This window comes from Podarcis pityusensis (assembly GCF_964106645.2).
Source record: "Podarcis pityusensis genome assembly, chromosome: 6".
In the NCBI taxonomy this organism is placed as follows: Eukaryota; Metazoa; Chordata; class Lepidosauria; order Squamata; family Lacertidae; genus Podarcis; species Podarcis pityusensis.
The window spans coordinates 85,386,535-85,406,372 of record NC_138030.1 but is presented as its reverse complement, the minus strand read 5'-3'; the positions used below and the strand labels follow the sequence as shown (position 1 = coordinate 85,406,372).

General features: G+C 44.4%; 1 protein-coding gene across 1 annotated transcript in view; it reads left to right on the top strand.

The window, feature by feature from the left end:
• NIBAN1 (niban apoptosis regulator 1) overlaps positions 1-19,838 on the top strand; it is a 98,703-nt gene that overhangs the window by 47,264 nt on the left and 31,601 nt on the right. Inside the window, exons 2-5 of the mRNA XM_081012097.1 lie at positions 1,485-1,615; positions 3,371-3,502; positions 7,759-7,873; positions 10,645-10,812. Of these exons, the coding sequence (XP_080868223.1) occupies positions 1,485-1,615; positions 3,371-3,502; positions 7,759-7,873; positions 10,645-10,812 (546 nt within the window). The remainder of the gene's footprint in view (positions 1-1,484; positions 1,616-3,370; positions 3,503-7,758; positions 7,874-10,644; positions 10,813-19,838) is intronic.

Here is a 19,838-nt window from a genome sequence, read left to right as displayed (position 1 = left end):
GTGTTCTGTGTTCTTAAGAATTGTTGAATTTCTTGGGTAACTGATGTGTTTCTTGGAATGTTAAGGTGATTGTTTTATTGGTGGTTGTGCTTGTGTACAGTTGTACCTTGGATCCCAAACGCCTTGCAAGTCAAACGTTTTGGCTCCTGAACACCGCAAACCCGGAAGTGAGTGTTCCAGTTTGCGAACGTTCATTGGAACCCGAATGTCTGACGCAACTTCCACGACTTCTGATTGGCTGCAGGAGCTTCCTGCAGCCAATCGGAAGCCACGCCTTGCTTGTCAAACATTTTGGAAGTCAAACAGACTCCTGGAACGGATTCCATTCGACTTCCGAGGTACAACTGTATTTTATATTCTCTGTGGTTTATTTATTTTTATTTTTATGAAGTAAAATGAATGAATGAAGGAGCAGCTTTGGAGATGGCAACGTTGAAAAATGTATTGCAGGAAAAGAGTTAAGTGCCCCTTTCCCCCTTGTAGCTCCTGTGCTCAAAAGTGCAGACTCTCAAGCTTATTTTTCATTTAAGAAAAACAACAAAACAACAACATAATTAATTTAGAGTGTCATATTACACAGTATGTGTGTAACATTCTGTTTGTTCCCTCTTAGCCAGTACCAAAATGCCAGAAGTGGCTTTAGGTCTCATGTACAACACTATATACAGTGGTACCTCTGGTTAAGAACTTAATTTGTTCTGGAGGTCCGTTCTTAACCTGAAACTGTTCTTAACCTGAGGGTACCACTTTAGCTAATGGGGCCTCCCGCTGCTGCCGTGCTGCCGCTGCACAATTTCTGCTCTTATCCTGAAACAAAGTTCTTAACCCAAGGTACTATTTCTGGGTTAGCGGAGTCTGTAACCTGAAGCATCTGTAGCCTGAAGCATCTGTAACCCGAGGTACCAGTGTATGTAGCTAAGCTGAAACTTCATCCCCACACCTCACTACATGCAGCCCATTAAAATGAGACCCATGTTTGAACCAACCTTTTGGTGAATTTAGATAATCTGGATTCACCACTCTAGAAGAAGAAGGCCTTGAGATGGTGGCCAGGAGACAAATAAAGACTTCTTTGAGAGACTTAAGGGAAACTTATTGGAACGAGGCTCGCAATCTGGACTCAAGTATGTTAAAATGTTGTGCTTCAGGACTTTATATGTTGCAGCAGCCCAGCAGAAATGCTGGAAGAAGAACAGGAAGATCTCTTTAGAAGATCCTAGCTCACTAAGCTTTCCAGGAAGGACTAGAAACAGTGCTGTGTCAGATATAACAAAAGGCTATTAGTTCAGGTAATGCTTTTGTTGTTTCAAAGGTGTCCGTTAGAAACTTCCCTTATCTTGCAACATCATCCAGTACATGCCATTATGTAGGTCTTTTGCAGAGTGTGGTATTAAATGCAGTTTTGAGAACTTCACAGTTGTGAAGCCTGGAAAAAGAGCGAGCGAGCTGCTGAATGTATAATAAATTTTAATGTTTCATTTCAGGAAAGACGGAGGCTGTGATCAAGAACTTCAGTCCGCACTATAAACGCCAATATGCAGTGTCCTTCTGCAAGCAAATCCAGAATGAGCTGGAACAAAACAGGGACCTGCAGTCCCATTTCTTAAAAACAAAGGTAACTACAAGAAGAGTTTGCTATTGATCACAGGTTTGGTTGTTTACCCCCTGCTCACATGGGCCACTTCTCCTTGGCACTTCCTGGTTTTGGCAAACCACAATAGGTGTTAATGTTAGTTGTGTCAGGAGCTTGTCCTACACTCAAGTAGGACCCTGGCAGAGACACATGCCCGACTGGCATGTTCTCTCCCTCCTGGTCGATCGTTCAGGAGCTTCAAAAGCTTTCTTCAGCCCGAACATCACAGCGACCGATGCCAACAGACATTGGCACACTTAGAGATCCGCAGAGTTTGCGCAGCTTGCGTAACAGACCTCAGCAACTCAGCATTTTGGCTAATCTACTTTATTTACATATAAACACACATGGAGCACTGCAACATGGCTCCCTCTCTCTCTAGCATCAGACAGCAAAGAGAAAAAGAACAAAGGCCAATAGTCCCACTTCACGGAACACAGTAACACAAACATCCTGTCTCCGTTACTTCCCACTTTGTGGAGTCAAAACATACACCGTCATGTGATAGACAAAAATCCCATGACTGCAATCATGGAGCAGGAATTCTAACAAGTTGCAAGTCCTCACCCAGGAATGAAATTTGTTTGTTTATTTATTTAGCAAAAGTTTCCTATCTTCTCTTCCCATTTTACCCTTCCCAAGTGTCCCATGAAAACCACAAAAAGGGCAACGGTCTTGTTCCCTGTATTCAGTGCCACAGAACACATTTTTCAGTGCCACAACACACTTTTAGCTACAAGGTCTCTTTATCAGAGGTAGCGGGTGGGGAGGGGGAAAACTAGTGCACCCCCAGGCAGGCTGCAGTGTGAAATAATGTAATTCAGGCCGTCTCCTTCCTTCCTTATTCCCATCTATCAGCTTTATATAGAGGGCAAAGAACCCCATCACCCTTGCTAAAAGATCTCCTGGAGATCTTTTTACATTGGAAACTCAGGCTTTAATTTGAAACTGGACTGAGAGAGGCTGAGGCCTCAGATTGGGGGCTGATAACGGGATATGGTGTCTCTGAGCAAGTACAGAGCGCATTTAAGTTTTTTTGTTGATTTATTGGATGTTTAATAGTACATTTTCACTCTTTGAGGCAGCTTGGAACAAATCCTTTGTTATGTACTAACTAGAGCAATAGGCAAGTAGGATCCTAGAATGCAACAACTGATTGGCTTGCAGGAGAAGACCAATCAGGCTCCAGGAAGAAGTTAATCAGCCTATTAGGCTGGTAGGATCGCAGTATGCTACAACTGATTGGCCTGCAGGAAAAGACCAATCAGGCTCCAAGAGGGAAGCTGAATCAGCCAATCAGATGGGACTCATTGTGTAAATAATGTATATAAAAGCCTGAGGTTTGGGGGGGCAATTCAATCACTGTTTTACAAGCTGCAATAAAGAGCATGAAATCACTACAGGACTCAAAGTATATTTCATCCTTAAAGCTAATTTTAAAAAAAACCCCTAAACTAAAGCAACAGCATAAAACAGAACTATAGATGGGCTCATACATCTAAGACATGCAGAGTTCAAGCAAACATTTCGCTAGGCAGTGTAACTTCGTACTGTGCTGTCAATGCCAGCTCCCAAACAACAGAAGTTATAGGCCAGAAGCTTTCAGTTTCTATTCTAACATATTCTAGTCAGGTTTTGGACACGCCCCCCCCAGGAAAAAACACACCCCTTTCTTTTTACAAACGAAGAAGCAGAAAGAAGCAATTTCTATTTCTCAGTAACTTGTCTTTTCTATAGCCCCCTGCAGACTCCAGCATGGTCTTTTATGAAGGAGAAGTGTCACATTTTGCTGAAGACGTGAAGAAATGGAAAGACAGATATATAGTGGTTAAGAGCAAATATGCCGTGGAGAGCTTTGAAAACAAAGAGGTAAGTTGTCAGTTTACCGGGTGCTGAGGCTTGATGTTGTGGCGCATTGATTCATCATGTTCAGTTTTGAGATCCTCATTGGTTCACTGACTAGTGGATAGTGGCAACGGAATAAATGCAAAACACTTTTATCCAGTGTTACTCTGATTTCTTTCCAACTGAGTGATTCCTACTTGCTGCTGCAAGGGATCACATCTGAATATTTACCTCACAGGTATTCTTTACTTTATGGCACTGTGAAATTCAGTCACTTCCCTGCATTTTTCCTTTGCTCGTTTCCATTGTTATTTATTTATTTCGTATAATTTATACACTGCTTGGTTGTTGTTGTTTTTAAAAAAGAACAACCTCAAAACGGTTTACAAAAGATAAAACAGGAAAATCAAGAAAGACTTGCAACCCTGCTTTAAAACATACCAAAGTTAAAATACGAAAGCAGATTGCCTCAACTTTCTAAGCATCTGGGTAGGCTTGTCTAAGCAGGAATGTTTTTATCTGGCGCCAAAAAGAGTGTCTCCACCCCCATCATTCTGCCCGGACACTGAGGTCCACCTCTGAGGGCCTTCTGGCGGTTCCCTCGCTGGGAGAAGCCAAGTTACAGGGAACCAGGCAGAGGGCCTTCTCAGTAGTGGCACCTGCCCTGTGGAACGCCCTCCCACCAGATGTCAAAGAGAACAACAACTACTAGACTTTTAGAAGACATCTGAAGGCAGCCCTGTTTAGGGAAGCTTTTAATGTTTGATGTATTACAGTATTTTAATATTTTTTGGAAGCCGCCCAGAGTGGCTGGGGAAGCTCAGCCAGATGGGCAGGGTATGAATAATAATAGTAGTAATAATAATAATAATAATAATAATAATAATAATTTATTACGGTGTAGGCTCCTGCTTGATCTCAATAAGCAGGGAGTTCCAAAGTGCCACACGAAACGATCGAGTTCTTACAAATGTGGAAACAGGTAGCGGTGCCAGTTCTGCCGATCAAAGCAGTCAAGTGGGCACATATGTCAAGAGCTCAGCCTACACTCGAGTAGGACCCTGGCAGAGACACATGCCTGACCGGCATGTTCTCTCCCTCCTGGTCGATCGTCCGGGAGCTTCAAAAGCTTCCTTCAGCCCGAACATCACAGCGACTCATGCCAACAGACATCGGTACATTTAGGGATCCGCAGAGTTTGTGCAGCTTGCGGAACAGACCTCAGCAACTCAGCATTTTGGCTAATCTACTTTATTTACATATAAACACACACGGAGCACTGCAACATGGCTCCCTCTCTCTGCAGCATCAGGCAGCAAAGAGAAAAAGAACAAAGGCCAATAGTCCCACTTCACGGAACACAGTAACACAAACATCCTGTCTCCGTCACTTCCCACTTTGTGGAGTCAAAACATACACCGTCATGTGATAGACAACAATTCCATGACTGCAATCATGGAGCAGGAATTCTAACAACGTATAGGTTAGGTGGTCTTGCAGGTAAACTGGTCCCAAGTTGTTAAGGGCTTTCGATGCTACAAGTAACACCTTGATTTAGCCTGGTAGTCAAGGCCTCACTCTTGTCAGCAGTTGTGCTGACGTATTCTGCACTAACTGCACTCAGAGGGAAGCCCCACATAGAGTGCATTGCCAAAAGTAACTAACGTGAACTATTGTGGATAGGCTTTCCCGGTCCAGGAATGGCCGTAGCTCTCAAACCAGTTGCAGTTGGTAAAAGACACTTCCAGCCACTGAGGCTACTTGAGCTTTCAGTGACAGAGCAGGATTCAGAAGCACCCCCAAACTGCGAACCTGCTCCCTCAGAGGGAGTGCCACAGCTGTCCATGGAGGCACAGGTCAATTCTGTGTCCAGGGCAGCAGTCTACCAGCTCCATCTGGTATGCCGGCTGAGACCCTACCTGCCGACAGACTGTCTTGCCAGAGTGGTGCATGCTCTAGTTATCTCTTGCTTGGACTACTGCAGTGCGCTCTATGTGGGGCTACCTTTGAAGGTGACCTAGAAACTACAACTAATCCAGAATGCGGCAGCTAGACTGGTGACTGGGAGCGGCCGCCAAGACCACATAACATCGGTCCTGAAAGACCTACATTGGCTCCCAGTATGTTTCCGAGCGCAATTCAAAGTGTTGGTGCTGGCTTTTAAAGCCCTAAACGGCCTCGGCCCAGTATACCTGAAGGAGCGTCTCCACCCTCATTATTCAGCCTGAACACTGAGGTCCAGCTCCGAGGGCCTTCTGGCGGTTCCCTCATTGCAAGAAGCCAAGTTACAGGGAACCAGGCACAGGGCCTTCTCGGTAGTGGCGCCCGCCCTGTGGAATGTCCTCCCATCAGATGTCAAGGAAGGTCAAGTCTGACTTTTAGAAGACATCTGAAGGCAGCCCTGTTTAGGGAAGTTTTAAATGTTTGATGTTCTATCAGGTTTTTAATATTCTGTTGGGAGCCACCCATAGTGGCTGGTGAAACCCAGCCAGATGGGTGGGGTATAAATAATAATTTATTATATTATTATTATAATCCCATCAATAATAAGCAACTGACCAGTTTCTCAAAAGTGGGAACTGCTCAGCCACAGTGCCTCCATCTTGCCAGGATTCAAGCTCAGCTTGTTTTTCCTCGTCCTTTTCACCACTGTGTCCAGCAAGGCCTCTTCTGATTCACATGTTATGGAGAAATAGAGCTAAGTGTCATCAGCATACTGATTGCACCTCTCCCTGAAACTCCTAATGACCACTCCAAATGGCTTCATGTATATATTAAATAGCCCGGGGGCTGAAAGGCACTCTCTCAGTTCTACTCACTGACCTTAGCCCTGAAGGTAGGAACAAAACCATGAATATGCCATGCCACATAATTCGTGGAGCAAACCTCCACGAAAAAAGTAACTTCAGAAGCTGCCCATGGTCAGGGCAGCATGTTGGCTGCGCTCAAAAACTATATTAAATTCTCGCATCAGGCAGTCTGAATATTGTGCCAGGGAAAGCTGGAATCCATGCGCTGCACAGACTGGAGAATGCATAATTAATTTGATATTGTTTTTATTTATTCTGTGTAAGAGCTGAGTTTTTGCCAGCTGTGCTAGGAGCTTGTTTAAATCAAAGGGGAGCTGCAAGTCAAATAAATTAAATGCAGGTTTTTAATTTTGCAAGTCATTAAGCAGGTCAAGGAAATAGTTGGGTTCCTCCGAATCTTACTCGGCCACTACTCTCACTTCTGAGCTTTCAGGAGGCACAGCCCACAGGGACTAGAAACTTGTTTTCTCTCTCCTTTTTTTAATTTGCATGTCGAGGTCCCCAGGGCCACCCCAATAACTCACACATCACACAGAATTTTTTGTTTAAGGTTTTTGGCATAATTTTGGCCACAACTTTATTCAAATACAAAAAATGTGAGTGGTTGCTTAGGCATTGGTTGCGACTATCTGCCCCCCAGTGGGGGACAGACTGACGTTCTGCAAGCCTGCGAAAGTCAGAAAAGGGGAATACATTTGGGTTTAGCGATGGAGCAGGGAACCTGCCCTCAGCCCTCCCCAAATGCAACCAGGGGCTCTTGCGTGGCCCTAGCCCCTTGACAGGGTTTGGACAAAAGCAATGGTGAGCCCCTGTATTCCTTTAACGGAATCCCTTGCAGCAGCAGCATTAGAGGGGCAGGCACAGCCAATCCATGCCCCTCAACCAACCAAACCATAAACCAATGCCTAACCGCAACCTTACAAGTTGTGACGATTTGCTACGCAGTAGGCAAAAACCAAATGGCCCCAGCCAATCAGCCAGATGGACAAAATTCCTACCGGCCCCCCGCTCCAAAGCAGATGACCCCATGACAGGCATAGCAAGGTCAAAGCGAACAACCCTAATTCTAGGGGGGGGGGGGCGGGCAATAGATTGCACGGGCGAAAAGAGGAAGCCCTAGCCTTGTGCAAGGAGTTTTAGCATTTCTGGCAGTCAATCAACAAATGGCAACATTAACTTCCTCCCAACAACAAGGGAAGCCCAATCGCATCAGTGGCCAACGATCAATTAGCCCACCCCACAACTTTGGAGTGTCCTGGCGGCCCCCACCGCAACACGTGCTCTCCATGAAGGAGAACATGCCAAAGCAGACATCCACAGAAAAGACGGACACCCCCAGCTGTGGTTTCTGTGCACCCCTTAAAAAGCTACAATCCTTCTCTCATATCTGTACACCCATTTTAACATAAGTAAGTTGAAGAAATATCATAAGCTTGTTTTCTTAACCTTATTTCTCTTCCTCGAACCCAGGCGTTCCAGAAGGGCATTAGTCCTAAAAGCTGCATTTTACCTGTTGGAGGCAAAGTACTGACGACAGAAGAGGAGTATAACTTGTTATCTGATAAACATTTTCCAGACCCGAGTGGTAAGTCGTGTCAAGTGAAATGGCCAATTCCCATCCCAACTGCCCCGTTTGATTATTGGCAAGACTTAGAAAGGGAGGACTGGTATATGAGTCAGCAGTCTTTTGTGGGTGCCTTCACATCAATAGTTTGTTCCAGGGTGGATTTGATTTAAGTCACTAGTCAGTAAGACTTAATTTAAAGACTCTTGCTGGTATAATCTTAATATTTACAACTGGATGAAGGTTTCATTTTTGGAATAATAAATTTTCAGAGTAGTTTTTTTACAATTATATCAAAAATTACTGATTTGGTTATACTATTAGAAATACATAGACTGATAATTATGACATTATTGTGAGGTTTAATAAGTTAACTGTTTATATTTGGACAACTTTTCTGCTGTACTTTATTGGAAGAAAAACAATCATTTCCTTAATAACAATTTAAACAATTTATTTAACTAAAACAATAACATTATAGCATATGTATCCATGTTTGTTAACTGATGTGGTTAAATAATAATAATAAAAAAACCTTAGACTGAGTTTTAGCACACATGAAAAATTGAAAACAAATCCTTATTTCCTGATGAATAGCCTTTGGACTATGATATAGCTTAAATAGAAAACTATCTATAGAAATATTTTCCCTCCAAAAGCATTTTATTTTAAAAATCCAATTTAAATTAAAAAAAATCCTATTACAAAAAATTCCAATTTAAATAAAAAAAAACCCTATTACAAAAAATTCCAATTTAATTTTTTTTAAATCCATTTTGTTTATTTATTTTAACTCCTTTATTTTTATCCACCCTGGTTTGTTCTGATTCAGCAGTAAAAAGCAGATTTTCCGGGGGAAGGTAGTGGGACACACGACCCAGGGCTGGATTTAGGTTTGATGAGGCCCTAAGCTACTGAACGTGATGGGGCCCTTTATATGTCCAGCTGTCCTTTGTCAACAATTGTTGCTGTTTCTTATGTTGAATATATGCTATATGGTAATTTATAGACCTAATGGGTATCTAAAGCCATTTGCACATAACAAAATATGTATTTTACCAAAGTAATTATAACGAGTCCATGCAGAATGTAGGCACCCTATATACAGAAATGAGCAAACTAGTGATATTTTAGGGAGCTGGCTAGCAGACGGGGCCCATTACTTACATCACAGGAGCCTACACAACACAAAACACTGTTGCTGTATTATTTGTTTTTTATCTTATATTTTGGAAATGTACATCCAGGGTTTTTTTCCTTTAAATTTTTTTGGGCCCCCAAGAGAGTGGAGCCCTAAGCTATAGCTTGATTAGTTTATACGTACAGTGGTACCTCGCAAGACGAATGCCTCGCAAGACGGAAAACTCGCTAGACGAAAGGGTTTTTATGTTTTTTGAGCTGCTTCGCAAGACGGAAACGTCTTGCAAGTTTGTTTCCTTTTTCTTAACACCGTTAATACAGTTGCGACTTGACTTCGAGGAGCAACTCATAGCACGCGGTGTGGTAGCCTTTTTTTGAGGTTTTTGAAGACTCTGGTGATTTTTGAAGCTTTCCCAAAACTTTTCCGACACCGTGCTTCGCAAGACGGGAAAAAACCGCAAGACGACAAAACTCGCGGAACGAATTAATTTCGTCTTGCGAGGCACCACTGTAAATCTGGCACTGCTCAGACCCATGACTTGAAAACACTTAAATCTCAGGACAAACTGAGGTGCAAATAGGCCCTGAGTCTCCTGATGGGAGATGAGCTTGGAATCTCACAAGCCTTGCCTAAAGACTGACATGTGAGGTGAACCTTAGTAGGAGTGCAGCACACTATTAAAAACGTCCTCCTGCAGCATCTGCAGACACCGAGCGCTCGTAATGCATGCTGAGTTAAACATTCCCCTCCCTGGCAGCTTACACCATTTACGTATAGATAAATGTTTGTATAACAAGGAGGCAAGTCATGCAATGTACAGTGGTGCCTTGGTTCTCAAATGCCTTGGTACTCAAACAACTTGGAACCCAAACACTGCAAACCTGGAAGTAAGTCTTCCGGTTTGCGAACTTTTTTCGGAAGCCGAACGTGCTCCGTTTTGAGTGCCACGCTTCCGATTTGAGTGTTATGCTGAGGTCTGTCTGTTTCTGCTATTTATTTTGCGTTTTTGTGGCTCTTTTCGTGTGTGTGACTGCATGGAACCCAGTTCAGCTACTGATGGATTGATTGTGTGACTGCAGTACATTGTTTATTGCTTTCATTTTATCGATCAATCGTCTCGTTAGGTAGTGAATTTCATGTTAAATTTCTGTTTTAGGGGTTGTTTTCAAAACCACAGAGCTTAGGGCTTGCCGATCGGAAGGTCGGCAGTTCGAATCCCCGCGATGGGGTGAGCTCCCGTTGTCCGGTCCCAGCTCCTGCCCACCTAGCAGTTCGAAAGCACGTCAAGTGCAAGTAGATAAATAGGTACCTCTCTGGCGGGAAGGTAAATGGCGTTTCCATGCGCTGCTCTGGTTCACCAGAAGCGGCTTAGTCATGCTGGCCACATGACCCGGAAGCTGTCTGTGGACAAACGCTGGCTCCTTTGGCCTGTAGAGCGAGATGAGCGCCAACCCCAGAGTCGTCCGCGACTTGACCTAACGGTCAGGGGTACCTTTACCTTTAAAAGTCTGGAACGGATTAATCCATTTTGCATTACTTTCTATGGGAAAGCGCACCTTGGTTTTGGAACGGACCTCCGGAACGAATTAAGTTTGAGAACCAAGGTACCACTGTACTAGTTTTTTTAAATGTCTTTTTTTCTCTCTTAAAGGTTCCAATGAAAAGGAAAATGCACAGGCTTTTGTCTGCCTTCCAAAGGAATTTCCGGTCTATCTGTGGCAACCTTTCCTCCGACACAGTTGCTTCTGCTTTCCGGATCGGGAGTCGCAGAAGAAATTCAGCACCGTATTGAACGACTGCATCAGACACTTAAACCATGGTAGGTGCAAAAGGCTACGTTCAGCATCCTTGCTATTGTGTCTACATATTTGATTGTCACCAGCTAGCGGGCCAATATTCTTTTACAAAATTACTACGTCACTCCCTTGTATGGAGCTGGAGGGAACTACAAATTATGGGTGACGTGGAAATGCCATGTTAGGCCTTTCTTTGCTCTTTCCAGCTGCAGCTATGGGTGGGGTGGGTAGAGGAAGTACTATATTTTTTGCTCTATAAGACACACCAGACCATAAGACGCACCTAGTTTTTGGAGGAAGAAAACAAGAAAAAAAATATTCTGAATCTCAGAAGCCAGAATAACAAGAGGGATCGCTGCGCAGCCACTTCTTTTTAAATTGCAGATCTGTACTTGGGCAGACAATGCACTCAGCACTGAGGCAAGATCTATATGTGGTGAAGCATCTATATATGGTGAAGCTTCTGCTTTAGGGAGGAACACACATTTTTGGCATGGCACGGAGTCCTGAATCTCTATAAGCCTCCCATGAATGCGCCCTGTAAAACAGCCAGCTGAAGTCAATTTCCTCTGATGCATACTTAAAGGGAAAGCATTTATTTTGCACGGTTTGTAATCCCCATTATTCATCTTTTGAAACTTTGGTCATACAGTGATCTGGGTGAAATATAATCTCTTTTGTTCTGTACTGGGCCAGTAATAGAGCGGATCAACTTTTCCTGGCACGCTGCAAATCTTCTCTGACTCAGAACCTGCACAGTGGGTTTAGCTTGGTCGATAGCTTTCTGCAGAAATGTTAGCTGACTCGCGGTTCCCTTGGCTGTTTCGGCTCCTAGCTGAATTTCAGCCCATTGCTCAGTGATGTGCTAGCAAAGTGCGGAGTAAATGACCTAATAAGTATTTTCTATCTTTAACATTCTGGATTTATTTCCTGCTCTCTTCGTGCTTGCGCCTTCATTTTTTATTTATTTCTGTCACATGAAATTACCACACTGTGGAAGGATCTTTCACATATTAAATATCTGGATGTTTGACTGGAAACTTACAAGAGCAGAGTTGCTTTAGGGGACGGGTGGAGTCATTGCACGAACTGAGATTTCGGTGTGGCTGACTTCATTCGGCTCATTTTAGGGGAAGGAATGACAGACTGCAACACACGTTAAACGAAAGGCCGGTAGAGAAATTTTGGCAACAAGAAAGCAGCAACCTTACTGATTTCACCAGCTTCTTCCTTACCCTTCCCTTTCACTGGGTGGCTACCCCAGTGAAATGACTAAAAACATTGAAATCCTAAACAGTATTTAGTTAAAAACGAAAACCCACAACATCAGCAAATTGAGTCAGAACTACACGGTTGAAGAAAAACAAGGCTACAGTCATTATGCACTGTGTTCCTGACCTTGTTATTTCATGTCCGTTTGTTAATTCCAAGCATGTTAGATTTGTGATTGTGACCTTGTTTGCAGTATTAAAGGCAAGACAGAATTGATTAAGCCTGTAGGAAGTGTAAAGTAGAAATGGAAGGACTATAGATTTCTCTTGGTGAGTGAATCATATTTTGCAGTAATAAATTCCCTATTCACACAGACCCCTGCCCCCAAGATACCGTATTTTTCGCTCTATAGGACACACTTTTTCCCCTCCAAAAATGAAGGGGAAATGTGTGTGTGTCCTATGGAGCGAATGCAGGCTTTCGCTGAAGCCTGGAGAGCGAGAGGTGCGCTCTCCAGGCTTCAGGAAGCTATCCGCAAGCCTTCGGAGCCCGGCGGGAGTTCCCGAAAGGCTTCCAAGGCTTGCGGATATCAGGCAGCAGCCCGGATCCCGGGGAGCACAGCGCTGCACACCCCGGGCTTTGGGCAGCTATACGCAAGCCTTCTGAGCCCACAACCTGAGCGGTGCAACCTTGCCGCCGCTCCCGGACCCGTTCTGGGGGCTAGGGTTGGGGGAAGCTCGGCTTCCCTGCCCCAGCCCTGCGGCTAAAAAGGAAGCCAAGACAGCGAACGGGATCCACCAGCGAGCGGGATCGCAGCCTCTCCCGGCTGGAGAGATTGTGCGTGGCTAAAGAGGAAGCCAAGACAGCCAGTGGGGTGGATCCCGCTGGCTCTCTTGGCATCTTTGGTCTTTGGGGCTAGGGGGGGAAATAATTTTTTTTCTTTATTTCCCCCCCAAAAAACTAGGTGCGCCCTATGGTCCGGTGCACCCTATAGAGCGAAAAATATGGTATGCTGTGCGTACACGGGGGGGGGGGGGAGGATGAACCCCTCCTAAAGCCTGCCTCTCCTTGGTGTGTTGGGCTTACTGTTGGAAAGGGCTTGTGCACACCGCCACAATCTGTAAAAAAAATATCATATCCTGGAACCCTAGGGGGGAAGTGGTGGAATAGTGTGAGCAGACCCTTCCTGGACTCAGTGGAAGTGCACTTTCCCATTGCATGTTTAGACCTTTAAACCTCCCTCTTAAATAAATTCAAACAAGGCTCAAATTTTGGTTTGGTTTTTGGCAGAATTTAGGCCACAACTTTATTGATTACAGAAAGTGACTGGTTGCATAGGTTCTGGTTCGACTAGCTCCCGGCCATGCAGGTAGTGCTGTCCCAGGGCACCAGCATAGGTCAGCCAAGGGTGAACACCTGGATAAGCGGAAAGCTGGGAACAGGTTATCTCTGCCACCCAAATGTCCCCCTGGACTCTGGCACGGGCACAACCCCCTCACAGGGGTTGACCAAACCATCGAGTCCCTGGATTCCTTTAACGGAATACCCTTCACATAGGGATGGCGAGAGCGTTCTCCCATCCCTATCACCTGAACCAGAGCCTATCCGCAACCTTAGAAGTTTTGACGATTTGCTGTGTGGCAGGTGAAACCCAAATGGCAACAGCCAATCAGCCAAGTGGGGAAAATTCCTGCCTTGTCCCTGTCCCAACTACAGACGACACACGATGGCATCGCAAGGTCAAGCACAAAGCCCTAAAAGTAGGGAGAGGTGGGCGGGTGTTCCGATGCATGTGCCAAAAGAGGAAGCTCTGGGTCATGGGCATGGGCATAAATAGGTCCCTCGAACTGTTTAGCCTGCGTCCCATTGGCCTGATTGAACCCTGCATCAAGGGACCTACCAATCAGGTGTTGTTGCTATCCAGACGTACCCACCCAGAACACAGGGTTAGGTTGCCAGGTCTCACCGCAACACGTGCCCTCTTTAAGGGAGGACCCGATTTGTGTGCAGACAGCGGTTTGTGCGAGTGTTATTGCAGTGTGCTGCCTGGTTAGCTTGGCTATAATTGTCTGACTGCATCCATCTTTATGGAATCTGGCATTTTGCATAGAATTTAGGCTTCTACCAATTAATTGATTTTTTAACTTCTATACCATTTAACCCCCCCCCCCGACTTTTATTTGTATGCCGCCTTTCCAAGGTTAAAACCATGCTCTAGGCGGCTTACAATATATATATAACTACAAATGTGACAAAAGTAGCCCTAAACAATAAACAAAACACCAGGGAGTTCACAACCAAATTGAACAATTTATACAGAAAGCATAAGATGCAAAATAAAGATACAAGAAGTTAACATCAACTACAGAATTTTTAGCGTTTTAAAAATATTTCTAGGTGGTGTACAAAAAGCTGAAGATACAACAAACTTAAACAAAATATTGCAAAAACACACAGTTACGCATAAAATGTTACATCAATACAAAGTTAGTAATATATATAAATTGATATCAGTTCGTTTTCCTTCTGACACACCCTCCCTCTCAGCCTCTGGGTTCTCACTTAGAGTACAAACCAGTGGTTGGAATAGACCCATTAAAATTAATGAACCTAAGTTAGTCATTAATTTCCAAGTGTTTACTTTGAGTCGAATTAACGTTGGAAACAACCTGTAGTTTCCACATTTGATAAAGGTTCTAACCTTCATGACTGTGGAGTTGCATTTGAAAACAAGTATTTAAGTTTATAGATGTCTCCAATTAGGCTCACAGAACTGTAGAACCAACTCTGGAAGTTTAGAACTTTATTGTTCTCCTTTATGGTGGCTGGTCATATTGCACATTCTGATAATTCTGCTATCAGCCTTAGATGTTAATCCGCTTGTCACCACACTCCTCTTAGTTCTGCAAAAAAGCCACTCACTATTTAATTTGCCATATTTTTTGCACCATAACACTCACTTTTTTCCTCCTAGAAAGTAAGGGGAAATGTCTGTGCGTGTTATGGAGAGAATGCCTACGGGTGGCGGGGGGGGGGGATCTGCTGCAGTCATGAGCAGAGGATCCATGGTTCCCCTTCCTTCCCTCCTGCGTGGCTCGCTTTGAAACAGCAAAGCGGGAGAAGAGCCGCTGCCGGGGACGAGCGGGGAGGAGGAAGAAAAGCAGAGCCTGCTTGCTTTAAAGGAGCAAAGTGGGAGAGGAGAGGAACCTTCTCCCCTTATACCCCTCTTCATCATCATTATTAACAGCATCCTTCTCCACCCACCCCACGCGTGTTCTTTCTCCCCTTAAACCCCTCTTCTGCATTATTAGCAGCATCCTTCTCCACCCACCCCACGCATGCTCCTTGTCCCTTGAGTGCTTTTCCTTCCCTCCCCACTTAAAACGTGGTTACAAAGCATGGATCCACATGGATCCTCAGGATTTTTGCATTGGGCTACTCCAAACACACTGTCAGATCACATGTCTGTGGCCACAGCATGAACCACAGTAATCATACACCCACTGTTTCATTTAGAATATTTTTTTTCTTGTTTTCCTCCTGTAAAAACTACGTGCGTGTTATGGTCGGGTGCATGTTATAGAGCGAAAAATACGGTATATGTTTGGCAAATATGTGTTCCTTTAGCACTGACTTCCTGCTTCCCTGCTGAATTCAGATCGCTCAGGGCTGAAGCAGTCCTGGCTATGTCCTGCATACCTACACAGTGTTCCTTTGCTTTTTTCATTCTTTGTTTTCATACAAGGCAGTTAGCGCTTGCATAGAGTTTTGAAGATATCTCTAATAGATTTCTGCATATATACAGTATATACATATTTTAAAAACCACTCTGTTCTCTTTTAGAAAAGTTGTTACCAGGGATATATTTTCCCCTTAAGATATTTCACTCATCCTATCAGACCACATTTTCAGCTACTCTGGGATTCCTCAGATTTTTGCTGGAAGAGGAAACCAAACACTCACTCCACATTTTGCTTTAGGCAAAATTTCTGTGGCAGCCCAAGTTGTTGCCGTCCTTGAGCCTTTGTGATAGAGCAAGGTAGAAAGAATAAATGAAGAGGTGCCTTAATATGCAGCCTCTACCCCATGCTCTCCATACTTTTGGAAGCTGTAGTTTTGCAACTAAGCAACGCTTTTTGCAAATCATTAGGATTCAGCAAATCCTGCAAGATGAGGACAGCTGAATGCTATAGGTATGCAAGCTTTGTACATGAAGCTTGCAAGTTTTCTGTTGCTATAAAAACAGTGCATGATTGCAGGCTCGCATCCTGTTTGGAAGTGACCTCATCTAGTTTCTGTTGGTGGTTAGCAGCTCTTGTACCGCATGATCTGGCTAAGGAAGCCTCACAGTCCTGTTTCTTTGTGTACCAGGCAATTCAGCTCTCATTACAATGGATGGCACAGAGTGAAGCCTTGAGGTTTTTTGTTGTTGTTTTTTAATCCTTGCTCTTCAAATATCAGCTCTTACTTATTCATCTGGGTTTGCAGACTACAGTCAAATGCTGAATCATAAAGCTGTGATTGCATGAAATTGAAAATCCAGCTCATACAGGATTCTCCTCATTTCCACCCCCACCAAGAAGGGGGAACAGTTTCCCACTTCTACCCAACGATTCCTACAATGTGATTGTATCCACAACTTTTGTTGTCGTTTAGTCGTGTCCGACTCTTCGTGACCCCATGGACCAGAGCACGCCAGTATCCACAACTACTAACGCCCCAAAAATAAAACAGCTCTCAGGGTTTTAAACATTTAAAAACAAATAAAATTGTAACCTTGCAGCGGTAAGCTTGAAAACCAGTGCAAAATACTATACAATATAAGACACGGTTCTAATCCTTTCTATTTAGACAAAGCACTCACACCAGCCATGTGCCTTCCTTGCCATAACCACTGAGCCTCTTGGGCTTGCCGATCAGAAGGTTGGCAGTTCAAATCCCCGTGACGGGCTGAGCTCCCGTTGTTCTGTCCCAGCTCCTGCCAACCTAGCACTTTGAATGCATGCCTGGTGCAAGTAGATAAATAGCTACCGCTGTGGTGGGAAGGTACACGGTGTTTCCGTGCGCTCTGGCACTCGTTGTGGTGTCCCGTTGCACCAGAAGTGCTTTAGTCATGCTGGCCACATGACCCGGAAAGCTGTCTGTGGACAAACACCAGCTCCCTCAGCCCAAAGCGAGATGAGCGCCACAACCTCATCGTCACTTTTGACTGGACTTAACTGTCCAGGGGTCCTTTACATTTACTTTTTCCCTATGGCAGCAACCACTGGATCAAAGTGGACTACTAGAGGCATAGCTGTCAACATTTCCCCCTTTTTAAGGGAAATTCCCTTATTCCGAATAGGATTCCTCACAAGAAAAGGGAAAAGTTGACAGCTATGATTAGAGGTAATAATAATAATAATAATAATAATAATAATAATAATAATACCCCGCCCACCTGGTACACAGAAGATACACAGAAGACTTGTTGAATCACAGTGCTGGGTGGAATTCAACATACTGCTGAGAAAATGAAGAAGAAGAAGAAGAAGAGTTTGGATTTGATATCCCGCTTTATCACTACCCGAAGGAGTCTCAAAGTGGCTAACATTCTCCTTTCCCTTCCTCCCCCACAACAAACACTCTGTGAGGGGAGTGGGGCTGAGAGACTTCAGAGAAGTGTGACTAGCCCAAGGTCACCCAGCAGCTGCATGTGGAGGAGCGGGGAAGCAAACCCAGTTCCCCAGATTACGAGTCTACCGCTCTTAACCACTACACCACACTGGCTCTCTCCATCAACACAACCATTTCTTCCATCAACACAACCATTTCTGCTTGCCTGACAGGATGATCTCTCTTCTACCCCCGCCAAATGTTCTGTGGGTTCTCCCGATCCACCACAAATGTGTGTGTTAAGGTAAAGTGTGCATGAAAATGCATGTATCGTTGAAAATAACTTAGTAAAATGCATTATATTAGAGAAAATATGCGCCGCAACCCCATAGTCAGCTTTGACTGGACTTAACCGTCCAGGGCTCCTTTACCTTTTTTTTTTTTTTTTTACCTGCCACAAAACTTCCCTCAGTGCCTCCTCCTGTCAGTGATGAGTAGACTTAGAGTAAATTGGATGTTGAGCTGACATCAACAGTGACTTAGGACATTGGATACAAGGTATGAACAGACCTCGCAAACTCACCCCACCCAGAGGAGTGCCTATTTGCTTGCCCATTCTCATAAACTTTGGCTGTTTGCTGCGCTAAATGCTGTGCCGCCCCCCCCCCCACTGCAGGGAGCATGTTGTTTGCTTGATCAACCACTTAGTTTGCACCTAGCCAGGTAGCTATTCCTCTTGCGCACCTGCCATAACTTGCAACCGTGCCTCGCTTGTCTAGCGCTCTGATTTAAGCTTTAAAGTCTTTGGCAGAAACCAAGCTGGGAGCTTTGAGTTCTTCATGCCTGGCAGTGAAGTGGCTGATTGAGGAAGACTGCTTTAGGAAGTGTAACATCAGGAGGTGTCTGTCTTTTCATTCTCACCGCATGCTTTTGTCAGCATTCAGGCAAAACTCAGGGATTGTATGCATCGCTCGCTTTGCTAGCATGGAGTTTTCGGTCATAACTGAGAATTCTTAAAAAGTTGGCTCATCCCGTTGCAGGCAGAGTGATCAGAGAAACACATATGCTGAATGCCTGCACTATTGATTCAAACTATTGTTTGAATCCCTGCAACAGGGTGAGCTCCCGTTGCTCTGTCCCAGTTCCTGCCAACCTAGCAGTTCGAAAGTATGCCAGTGCAAGTAGATAAGTAGGTACCGCTGCGGCGGGAAGGTAAACAGTATTTCTGTGCACTCTGGTTTCCGTCCCGGTGTTCCTTTGCACCAGAAGTGGTTTAGCCCTGCTGGCCACATGACCCGGAAAGCTGTCTGTGGACAAACACTGGCTCCCTTGGCCTGAAAGCGAGATGAGCGCAGCGACCCCATAGTCGCCTTTGACTGAGACCCCGTGCAGGGGTACTTTACCTTTTACCCCTTTTTTCCCCACCTGCCACAAAACTGCTCTCAGTGCCTCCTCCTGTCAGTCTGTGTTCACCTGGCATTATCCAAAATCCTTATGTATCCTTTACTTTGTTATAAGATACTACTGTCTGATGCAGTTGTTTCTCAAACCAGCTTCACACTGATTGAGGTCCTTAAGTCATTCCTAAATTGTCTCAAGCTAAGGTACGAACCTTTACATAGAGTAAAGGCATCTGTTGGCCCTGTCAACACTCCCTGGTGTGTACGCAAACAGAAATAAATCGAAGCTGTTTGCTGATGCGAACAACTAGGTAGGAAAAAGCTGTGAAATGCATGATGGGTTGTAATTTCACTGCACTCTCTTACTGTGGTAATGTGAGCATACCCGAAGTCTGACATTTTTATGCACTTGGATTTTACCTTGCGCAAACATGGATCAAAGCCTTACTTTTCCGCTTGCAAATTGCTCGACAGGTTTCTGCTATTTGCTCAACTGTAACGTAATCCTGCGGTTTATGGCAGTCACAGAATCGGGAACAATTGATTTGGCTGGGTTGTCCTTAATTGCATGTTAAGATTTTGGGCTTGATGCTTTTGTGCTAAATAACAAACCGTCTGAAGAGAAAAACCTTTTGGATTTCATTGCCTTCCAGTGACTTGACTCTAAAGGCTTGGAATGTCACGAGCCTCTTTGTGTAAAACTAAAATGGAAGATCAGCAGTTGCTGGTCTTACTGCTGATCAGAAAAAGGGAATTAACAGCCATCACCTTAGCTTGCATGCCTTATCTTTCACCTCACAAACATAACCTGCAGCTGGATGGCTTTATAAATCTGGGGGTAT